The sequence below is a fragment of the Pieris rapae genome, chromosome 24 (assembly GCF_905147795.1).
Source record: "Pieris rapae chromosome 24, ilPieRapa1.1, whole genome shotgun sequence".
NCBI classification, from domain to species: Eukaryota; Metazoa; Arthropoda; class Insecta; order Lepidoptera; family Pieridae; genus Pieris; species Pieris rapae.
Window position 1 is genome coordinate 1905201 of NC_059532.1, and position 12120 is coordinate 1917320.

At 33.5% G+C, this 12120-nt stretch overlaps 1 protein-coding gene across 1 annotated transcript; it reads right to left on the bottom strand.

Annotated features, from left to right (window-relative positions):
• Window positions 1–484: 484 nt before the first annotated feature.
• On the bottom strand, window positions 485–9383 carry LOC110997697 (serine protease grass-like). Its single transcript, XM_045633701.1, has 11 exons — window positions 9321–9383; window positions 8607–8824; window positions 7614–7728; window positions 6124–6380; window positions 5209–5313; window positions 4222–4360; window positions 2912–3026; window positions 2480–2585; window positions 1505–1683; window positions 1182–1349; window positions 485–660 (listed from the first exon to the last, which is right to left on the bottom strand). The coding sequence occupies exons 1-11, from the start codon at window positions 9323–9325 to the stop codon at window positions 496–498; spliced, it is 1572 nt and encodes a 523-aa protein (XP_045489657.1). The 5' UTR covers window positions 9326–9383; the 3' UTR covers window positions 485–495.
• Between the last annotated feature and the right edge of the window lie 2737 nt (window positions 9384–12120).

Consider the following 12120-nt stretch of genomic DNA (forward strand, 5'->3'; position numbering starts at 1 on the left):
TAGTTGGCAATTCTGTCGCATAACGTTTTGTGCAGTAAACGTAAAAAAAATATTTATTTATATTACAATTAACACGTATATACAGTGTAGTGTAAATATAGATATAGAAATACACGGAGAAATCATATACAGGATTATCTATTGGGGCTTTTACCTTAGTAATAATTAATTTACAAAGAAGTTTCAATTCTAGCATGTGTAGGTTCTTTATACGCACGCCTTTATTATTATTTCTCTCAATTAAGTTTGCTAAGAGATCAAACAATAAATATATACTCAAACTGGTTCAGAAATTTTCGAGTTTTGCGCTTAATACTTTTCGACTCGTTTTTATTTATATAGATTTAGTAAATCTTATATAATTTTAAATAATTAAAAAAAAAAACAATTAAAAACATCCTCTTGACCCTGAACCTACATTTTAATAAACTAATATGTGAAATAGAAATGCCAGACATAATTAAATTAAAAGAAAACAGTCAGACTAATTTATTTTTATAAAACAAATTTCTTGTCAACATGTTCCCAGTCGAGCTGGTTTGTCACCCAGTTGTACAAGTGTGGGATGTTCACGTAGACTCCAGGTACACCTATCTTGCCACACCCGAGCCCGTAGGCCCCCAGACCCACCACCACATATCGTTTTTCAATACCACTCGTCTGTAAAATATGAAAATGTATATAAAATCTAGCTGCCTTTATCTTTCTAGAAATATATGGTCATGTTTTTACATACAAGAGACGTTTTAGTTTTGTATTTTGAAGTGAAACTTTTATTACATCGTCTCGAACTTTTTGGTCTGTGTGGCGCATGTCGCGTGACGGTCGGCCGCGGAGTAGGGATAAAGTGAAAGGCGCTCGTCATAGCAGCCATGGCCAATATGGCGGCGCACATAGTTCGCAGCAGCTGACCGTGTAGTGTATAGACTATTACTGTGTACAAGCCAGAGCTCCACACTACTTTAATATGTGTGTATATAATATAATATATGTAATAATATATGTGTATATAATCTAAATAATTGTTAAGTATGATGTAGGTCGTACTCTCTAAGACACAGAATTCAATAAAAATATTAGTTGGAGACTTAGTCTATTTTTATTAGTCCCATTATCATTCCAATTTTCCAAATATAAAATTAAGATTGATAAAGCGATTTTACACCCTTAATGGTACTTACTTCAACAGCACAAACAAGTGGGGAGCCACCGTCGCCTGTGCAGGTGTCAACCATACTTTCACCGCCGGCGCATGTCAGCGAATTGTGGAGTTCAAAATATGGACCAAGACGAGAATTCGTCTGAAGCAAATATTCACAATCTTTCGCGCTTACAAGAGGTAGTGGGACCTGAGAATGAATATAAAATATATTAATAAAATGAGTATATTGTTTTATATATTATAGACTATATTTGACAGGTTTATTATTTTTTTGGCTTTTGTGATATTTTATGTATCTCATATCAAACACGGTAATCATTAGACAATGAGATAGATTATCACCTTTTTAAGGATCGCAACGAAATTCCCCCGTCTATCGATTGGCACATCTCTGCCCCAGCCCATAGAGTAGCAATCTTCTACTGGGGGAAAGACGGATGCTAGGCAGGCTACACCGATATTTGCAGCTGCTGTGAACTCCGTCTCCAAAAACAATAGAGCAACGTCATTGTATAGCGAAGCTGGAAATTTAAGAATCAATAGTTAGTTTAGTACAAAATATAAAGAAAGCGATATTAAAATAAATACAAAATTTAAAGACGCATACTCCACGAAAACTAAAGTGGAAATAGACGGGTCATCTAATATGGGAAAGGAATCAAAAAATGGAACAGAATTGTAACAGAGTGGTCCACGAATTGGGTGACAAACGACAGGCAGACGAATAAGAGGATTGGAGGCTGGTGTAGAAACGGTAGTTAGCCCAATGTGGATTGGAACCATTAGGAATCACCGCGATTGAAAAAATAGAGAAGGCCCTTGTCGAAGGACTAGCTGTAAATAAATATATATCCGTTACAGACACCGGCAAACTTCTTATATATTAAATAACTGAAATAAATTCCATTAAATAAGGGAGTGGGGGAAATTTTGATACGACTATATATATACGGTTTCCAGACTCCATATATTGACATTGATAAAGAACCGTCTCATTGCGCACTATTTATTATTATTATGTTTTATAGTATAATTCTAATAAATAAGTTGTAAATTGTTCGAGGTACTGATTCACAGAAAAACTATGTTTATGTTCCCACCTCATAACAATTAACTAAATATATGTATTATGTAATATACTCATAGTGGTTTATTCCTTTACTCACAGTGGTTGTCAGAAAGAAATCGCTCTAAAGCGTTATAAAGCCGCCAGTTGCTTGTCATTAAATTATGTTTAATATTTTCCTTTTATGTAATGCAACGAAGTGTTAATAAATAAATAAATAAATAATGTAATAACATTATGATACTTCTTACTTCTATAATAGTCTTCGTGTATAACAACTTTATTGACATTCCTCTCTTGGTGGAGATATTGCTCTTTCACTGTTTGCACGTCATATTCGCCAGCACGGCACTTCAACTGAAAATGTTTCCAAAGCAATAATACTAATTAGAAGTGTGGTTGTTCTTTCTATCTGTGCATTTAACACGCTGAAGGACTATTTAAATTTTAAACATATTTATGACTATAGGACTCCGTCAACCTAAAATTAGTTTTAGCAACCCACTCGCGAGCCTTCTGGCATTGAGAGTGTCCATGGGCGGCGGAATCACTTCACAACAGGTGAGCCTCCTGTTCTATAAATAATAATAATGTCTCGTGTCCGCGCGTATTTCTCCTGATGTAGCTACTTTTCGTCTTTTTACATTCTCCTATTACAAGCTTTCTAACTTTAAGAAACTAACCTGATTGGCTTGTAGCTTTTCAATACCATGAGCAGTTGTTAAAACGACTCTGTAGTGTATTAATGCCCCGCCACCGACGTAGTATTTTGACGACCAAACGTCACTATCGCTTCTCCTGTAAACAAGGTATATTTAAATTGATTGACAGTAAAAATATGAAATTAAATAAACTTAAATTCCTATCTAATGTTCTCTATTGAGAGCGTTAGTGTACATATTGTAGAGGGCATCCCTTTCCCGGTCTTTTTATATATTATCTTATCTTATATCTTTAAACGAGCAATTCTTGTATATATATATTATGTATATATATATATATATATAATTGGAATCTCGGGATCGGCTCCAACGATTTTCATGAAATTTAGTATACGGGGGGTTTCGGGGCGATAAATCGATCTAGCTAGGAATAAATGATAGAAAATAATAAATAATAATATTAAATAAAATAAATAATATAGCTCTTTAAAGCACCCTGGTCACCCAAAAATCGTACATTTTGGTCCTTCGAGCCGGATAATTTTATTAAACAAAGGGAACAAGAATCACGGTAATTTCAGTTTAATTTCAGTTAGATCGGTAAATATTAAAGTTAGGGATACGTTGTTGATAGGAAATGGTTACACAGTAGATTAATTAATTAAATAAATTTAAGGAAATTAATATACTTACCTTTCCCTCGCGATATATTTATGAAAATATTATGTATGTATACAAAAATAGTGATAAGTACTACTAGTACTAGAAAAGAACATACGCACAATGTCAATACTCGCAGACGAACAAACGCAGGCTGAAATTTCGCCGCACTAGACTGTCTAAAGTTAGTAATTCTTTTTTGGGAAAAGGGACTCTCTTCTTTAATAAAATCCCAGAGGCTCTTTTATCTCTGCCATTTATTAAAAACTGTGTAAAAAGGCTTACTATATAAAGTTACTGATTATTAAGTTGATAAAAGGGCCTGGGACTAGTGCTGTACAGGCTACTTCTAATTAATTTGCTATATTTGTTTTAAATATTGTAAATATGTTTGATGATTTGCTTTTTTTAAAAAAGAGTACCGAGAGTTTTTTACGCCGGCTTTTTCTCTCGGCCAACACCCTCTGTCTTCTTTGCCGATGAGTAGGGCTGCCAACGGGCTCGAATTTAATGACGTGGAATAAGTGATACCATGCTTATCTTATGTTCCAAAATAAACTTTTTTTTTTATAATTAAGAAAGATAGAGAAGGATCTTAGTGGATAGGGACTTAAAGGTAATTCCCAAAATTCGCGACAGAGTCTTTAAATAATAATACTGATAAAACTTACAACATGACAGCGACCACAAAAGGATATTCGCCATAAGATGCACTAGTATTGTTGGTAGGTCGAAAATTGTCCTGTTTGTCTTGGCTCATTTGTATATTACTCCAGCCACATTGAGATCTGTGGTTAACGTAGAGAGATACTGTGGAATAACAAACTTTTTGAAAGGAAACTTCTTTATCGCCGTATGGGTGAAATTTTGTAAGAAAATCGTCACGTTTTTCGGTTACGCGCCATGTTGCTTTTTTATCGAAGTTTAGTATAGTGACGTAATGTAATATATGAATTATCATATTATATTATACTTCAAAACTAATATATTGTTAATATTAAATAACAACAATATATTAGTTTTGAAGTTTGGTTTGAAATAATAATAACAATATATTAATTTGAAAGTGATAAAATAAAAAGACTTGTTCAAATTTAGGTGAATTTATAAGAAAAGTGAGAGTGATTTTACATTTCGTATTATGAAATCAACACGTATGAGCATGATTTTAATATTTATTTGAGGTTAACCTCACTTTTTGATTGTAAGTATCAGTGAATGTATATAAATCTGTTAAAATTAGCAAGTATTAATAAATATGATTGAAAAAATTCTTTTTCTTAAGGCTTAAGCCTTATCTACCCCATTTTCGTGAAGTTGCAAATAGTAGAAAAATTATATGTCGTAAAGAAGTTCCACTTCTTACCTGTGTACTCTGGTACACACACATATTTTATTTCATTAAAAATTCATCCGTGTTTGCTGATTGACTTGCCTTGATGGGTTGCCAATTAGACAACTACCTTCTGCTACCGTGTGGGTTAAAATAAAATGTTCAGATACTCTCGGTAGAACATGCAGAGAGACCTCACATCTCCACGCAATGCTCTTGAATATGGTTAAGTAAAAAGGGCTGGTACTGGGGAGTTGCCTCCCACTGGTTAGAACAGTACTGTGGGGCCGAATTCGCAGCTTATAATATAGTAGTAAGTATTTACCCAGATTGTAGTACCGCCTCGCGTTGCTGAGTATGTTATTGAGCCTAATCTGTATGTCATCAAAAACGTTACTTGTGAAAAACGAAGTCTCGCGACTTAGTTCTTCTATCGTGGAAAGAAAGGAAAGTACAGGTTAGTAAATTGATTTTCACATGCCTATCTTAACTACTACGAGTAAAGCCTGGGAAATTCACATCAATTGTCGGTATCACATAACATCAGGTGAGCCTCCTGCTTTTGCTCCCTGTTCTATTAAAAAAAACAGGTCCCAAGTGAAATCATTAATTAAACAAACAATTCCAGACTAGGAAATATTGAATTTTATGCGCCAGTTGTGTGACACAGACGGTCGCAAATTAAATTAAATCGGACACCTGTTACACTCTGAAGTTGGCATTTTATTCTTGCAAAGCTCCCTTCTACTGGAAATACAGTAGTTCCTAGATAGATCCAGAAATTTAGAATACGTTTTTACGTGACAGGCCAGAAATGTGGCAGCTATCAAAAATGGCAACATTCTGCCTGCTTCTTATGATGTCTTTCGTAAGTTTTTCTCTTTGAACCTCTTTCTGAATCTATTTTATCTTTAAAAAAAATCAGTGGCGCTACAACCTCTTTAGATCTTGGCCTCAGATTTTTTGAATCTGTTTTATGATCATTTTTAAATCTAATAGGAAAGTAGGTGATTAGCCTCCAGTGACACACGCCGTCGACTTTTTGGGTTTAAGACATGTTAGTTTCCTCACGATGTTTTCCTTCACTGTACGAGCAAATGTTAAATACGCACATAGAAAGAAAGTCCATTGGTGCACAGCCGGGGATCGAACCTACAACCTCAGGTATGAGAGTCGCACGCTTAAGCCACTAGGCCAACATTGCTCTTAAATTAAAAAGAAACCATAATTATGAACTTACTTTTACTGTCATTCGCATCAGTACTGGATAAGGTAGGCTTAGCTAAAGGATTCTTCGGTATTGTGAAGGGACGTTGGGTAACTGGGTGGTTTAGAGGAGTTTGTTTGTTGGGAGTAGTTGGGTTTGGGATGGCAGGAGCACTATCGAAAGAATTTTCGTTAGAAAGCCCTACAGAGTCTGTGTTCTCGTCACTGTAATTTATATCGTCGAGTTCACAGCAAACTTCTAAATGGTGACTGCAGGTTTTGCTGCCGTCTCTGGAAAACAAATTAAAAATATTTTTGAATTGAAACTTCGTTAGGCGCACCAGGGTAAAAATTAAAAAAAATTGATTCATGACGCGTTTTTGTAGAAAAAAAAGGAGAGCGATTTTTTTTTATAGAACAGAGGGAAAACGCGTAGGAGACTCACCTGATGTTAAGTGTTACCGCTGCCCATGGACACTCTCAATGTCAGAGGGCTCGCGACTGCATAGCCGGCCTTTTAAGAATTGGTACGCTCTTTTCTTGAAGGACCCTAACTTGAATTGGTATTGATTGAGATTGATTGAGAAAGAAAAAAATACACCCTAGGTTGATGGACTCCTTTAGTATAAGGCTCTGCTGTTACCGCATCCCGCATAAGGCGATTGTTGATGGCACCTTGGGGTTTTAGTGGGTATGCACAATGGCGAGTCCCAGATAACCCTTCTGCACCAAGCAGTCGCGCCGCGGAAGGGTATACGCAATGCATTTCCCCAAGTAAAAAAAATAACTCCTTTAGTAGTTACATATTAGAACTTTAGATGGCGATTCCGTCGCATATGGTTATTTGGTTTGGTTATATGGTTTATTTATTTTGTCAGTGTGTAAACAGTGTGAATATGTGATGTATGATAGGGAAAACAAGAAGAGACAAAATAAAGAATACAGCATTAAGTAAAATAACTAAGGTAATACCTAAAACTGCTTAACTGGTGCCCAAGGTACAGCAAACGCAAAAGAGGGAGACAATTGAGAAGGTGGATTGACCACATTAAAGAAACGGCAGGTGGTACATGGCAGAGAGCACACAGATGCACCAGAATTGGATTAAATTGGAAATTTGTTAAATGTATATATATAATGTAAAATGTATCTGAATAAAGGCTATTAAAAAAAAATAGTGTGAATATAGATATAAAGTCTATGACCAACATTAATTATTTTCTTATTTTACACATATTACCCCGATATTGGCTATGCTTGAAAACGAAATGCATGCAATGCAATCTTTTCCTACAAAAAAATATTACTTTTATTTTTGAGATCTTTGCTTACTTTTGCTATCAAAAAGAAAGGTCTCTTTGAGAGGGGGGATAAAAGGGGGGATAAATTGCAGTGAATCTGCTTACTTGAACTGCCCCTTTGTGCGTATAATAAAATCATTACTGATATTTAAGTAAAGACCAGATAACCGCTAAGATAAACTGTTGGAATTTACAATTTTATTGCACGCTAAAGTTAACTCACTTCGGAGTAAGAACGTCCGCTTCGTCGTCAATAATGGTGCTGTAGTCTTCACATAGAAAATACTCCACACATTCTCCATTGACATTGTTATTAGTCACACAAGACCTGCTCACTTCTGCAAGAAACAAATATTATGACACCAGGTATATTATGACGCCATTATACTGGTTATAGATATCACTACAACTGTCTGCTTCGAATAAGCTACTTTATTAGATAAGATGTTTAAGAACATTTGTTCATCTATTTAATAATTTAAAACTACTCTGTCTTGGCTTTGCTAAATGCGATTCATGCAATTACGTACAAAAACGCAAAATTATTTTTTGGTTGGTGGTGCTACAAGCTTTCATGTCTGTATAGTAATTAGCACACATAGAAAGAACACACCCCTCAATAAGGAAAGTTAAATAATAGAAAAGTACTGTGTACATATTTTTTCGCTCTATTGTCCTAACCCGTGAACTGGACTATCGGAATCATACGTATAGGCAGCGGCACGTAAGTCTAGCGCTGGTCGATACCTGGAGAGGATTGTTGCGCATGTGTACTGTGGTGCGGGGGCCGGAATGCGACTGGAGAGCTAATCGACGCTCTCCATTCCGCTAGACCCTTCAGGTACCTTATTTTTTACTTCTGCGCAATAACGGTCAGCGCTAGAGTTTCGTGCCACTACTTGTACTGAACTTTCTAAGAAATCCATTCGTTTGAGTACGAATTAGGATTGCTTGAGCGTAACACAAACATGCTTCAATATTGCAAGATATTAATAAAAAAATACAACAAAATTACTGGTGCAGCAATAGACGTAAGACAAAAATAATAATACGCAATAGCGTTTAAAACACTTTTTCTCTTTCTTTTTTTTTATTTCTATTTAACGAAAACCCTTTGTAAAGTCAAAATATGCAAAGTCCCTTGCGGGACGTTATATAGAGTTTACAATATAAATTAAAGCGAAACAAATGCGGCTAACTGATTTTCATTACTTACTCTCACTCGGTTGTGGGTTGGGTGGTTTTTGTGCAGGTGACGGGTTCGATTCCCGCTTAGGTGTCAAATCAAGTTTCCTACTTGGTGTCAAATCAGGTCCGCTCTGCTTATTTTTATGTGTTTGCTGGCTATTCATAAAATCATTTATCCATTGATCTGTCAAATCGTCTATTGAATTGCAGTAAATCAGGGGAAAGAGGCATAAGAACAGTATGTACCTGCAAACATAAGAATATACTCTAGAGAATCTCAAAGTATTTTCAAATGTCAATAACTTTGTTCTCACATTATAATTAGCGTCTATCCAATCAACATAACAGAAAATGCTAAGCCAGGGTTAGTTAGCCACACACACACTTAAAATGTAACTAACATATTCCTTTTAAAAACAAATAAGTATTTTTATTTTGTGTTTGTCAATGTGTGTTTTGTTAGTATATGATGTCTATAAAAAAAGTTGAACAGCTTAATATGCTGTGAACAAAATCGTCTATTTGAATCAAAAAAGCTATACATTGCAATAAATTCTTTTTGTTTTGCAAGAGCAGAATACAACTAGAACTTTACTCAAATCTAATTCCTGTTTTCACATCGTTTTTACAGTTAAATTATGAATATTTAATGTATTATATCAATTTAATTAAAGGATACAATTATTAATATTTAAATGTTTTTCTACAAGGAATATTTGAGCGTTAAATGATAACTACTGACCTCATGGCTTGATAGCGCTGTTTGAATTCAAACTCTATACTGACTGAAATATGTTCAAGTTAATGTCAACTGAAAATGAAACAAATGAGTCCAACAAATAATACACAAACACACACACACACAATCACGCATGCATAGATTAAGTTTATAGCTATTTTATACAAAAATTTACTAGCTTTGCGAGGCCTGGACTGGCTGCTATATTTGCTACTAGCTGAACTGGCAAACGTCGTTTTGCCATGTATATCATTTATGGTTATTGTGCCTCACTCGACATAGATAGATATAGTGTGTCCCGGACTTTTTTGTAGATATTTATAAGATCTACAATTACTTAAAACATTTTATGGTTCTATCTTTAATAGTTTAGGCAGGGTACGCAAAATGAGTAACTTTTTTGGTTGATTTTTTACACCTTGTGTCCGAAAAACCCTAATATCTTACGGAACCCTATTTTTGTTCAAAATTAAATATAGCCTATATTACTCGTGGATAATGTACCTTTCGAATGGTGAAACAATTTCTAAAATCGGTCCAGTAGTTTATGAGCCTATTCATTACAATCAAACAATCAAACAAACAAAGTTTTCCTCTTTATAATATTATAGTGTAGATATGTTTTAAACTGTGCGTAAACGTATATATAAATTAAAGAGTTGTAACTTGTAAAACAAATACCAAAATATATTTTAACCAGTTTTCGGTATTTTGGTGGCTTATATTTTCCTTCCTGTAAGCTTCGCGCAAAGAGAATAATTGAATAGTTTATTAAACTTAGTTATAGTATATAAAATTTAGTTATAATACTATCACGTTTTAACACCGGCTTACTTTAAAGGTGTCTAAATTAGTTAAATAATATTATACCTACATAAACACTCGTATTTATAAATAAAAATTATAGAAGAAGTGCTTGAAATAATAGATTTTTGTTTTAATTTATGTCACTCGCGTACATCATTAGATTATAAGCGAATTAATTATAATATATAATAATAATAATTTATTTCAATTTGTTTCACAGGAAAAACTTATATCTAATTGCGCTAGTTATGTAAACAAAATTAGTCAGGTTTATCTGACGCTAAACTAGGTGTGAACCTGTATTTAAGCATACATCGCCTAACCCCTTAAATATATTAGACAAAAACCCTAGCATCAAGTACATGACTCATTGGCGAAACTTATATGTTGTAATTTATAATCTTTTTAACAAGTTATTTATAGTTAAGTGTTCAAGTGTTCTCCCTGTGAGTATGGTGAGAGGATGTATGTGTGTGTGTGGGAGAGTGTGTTAAATACTTTATTACTCAAAAGAAAACTATCTTATATCTTTAAACGAGCAATTCTATAAACTTCTATAAACATATAATTAAAATCTCGGAATCGGCTCCAACGATTTTCATGAAATTTAGTATAGGGGGGGTTTCGGGGGCGATAAATCGATCTAGCTAGGAATCATTTCTAGAAAATGTAATTTTATTCGTGTTTTATCAACTTAAACATAGAATTGCTCGTTTAAAGATGGCAGTCATATAAGAAATTAAATATGAATACAATTAATAATATTATCTTTATTCGATAATTATATTCATATGTCATCATTTTATTTGTATGTAATTCGTACTTAAATATTAAAGTACTAATAAAGCCTTTTCTCGTATACGAAGAATAATAATTTATTTATTTAAGACAATATGAGTCAAATTTTGCTTATGAAATGTCGGTGAATTATATTTTTAAAACATCGATAAATTAATTATTAATAAAATAATTTGTTTCAATATCAGAATTAATGATTGGATTCAATGAGTTAGGTTTGGTTTCTTTTCATTTCATGTCAAAAGATTTGCATACAAATCCTGGGCCATCTCGTTGCCTTAAATATTAGAAGATATTAGTTTTACTCTTTATTAAGTACTCGCGTACAATAATAAAATATAAGCGAGATAATAATAAAAATAAGAAACGACGTAACTCCCATGATTTAGTTAATTGCTACGAAACAAATGAATGCAGACGCAGACGAATCTGGTTATACGATGATTTAGGAAATTTTATTAGGTAAAATAAATAAAAAAGAATTTTAATGATACTATTTATTTTAAGCCCCAAAACCATTGCCATTTTAAGAATATTCATTGAAATATATTTTAATTCACACAAATACCTGATGCTGAAAACGACAAAACTTCACGTTTAAGACGCTTATTGTTTTTTTTTATAGAACAGGGGGCAAACGGGCAGGAGGCTCACCTGATGTTAAGTGATACCGCCGCCCATGGACACTCTCAATGCTAGAGGGCTCAAGAGTGCGTTGCCGGCCTTTTAAGAATCGGTACGCTCTTTTCTTGAAGGACCCTAAGTCGAATTGGTTCAATTATTATTATTATTATTCAATTGGTTATTGTGATCCAAGTTGAAGTTTATTTTGATTTTTCGTTAAATTCTGCAGTTTCATGTCAATATACAGTTTAGAACATAAGATATTTCATAACACAAAACAAAGACAACATTTGTATCTCGCTCACTCTGATACATATGGGCGCCAATTAATATATAATCATACAACATGTTAATAATATTTAAGATTTATATTTATATGATTTTAGAAACTTTCAAAGTAAATTCTAAACACATTATTCTGTCACTCATTTTAAGTATGTAATAATTACGTGTTTATATTTATAAATAACGCCATCTGTCGACCAACTTTGTTATTATTAATGAGCGTTTTGTTATTAAAATAAATTAGTAATTTGTGTAAAATAAATCATTTGCAATTATGTACAATTCATTA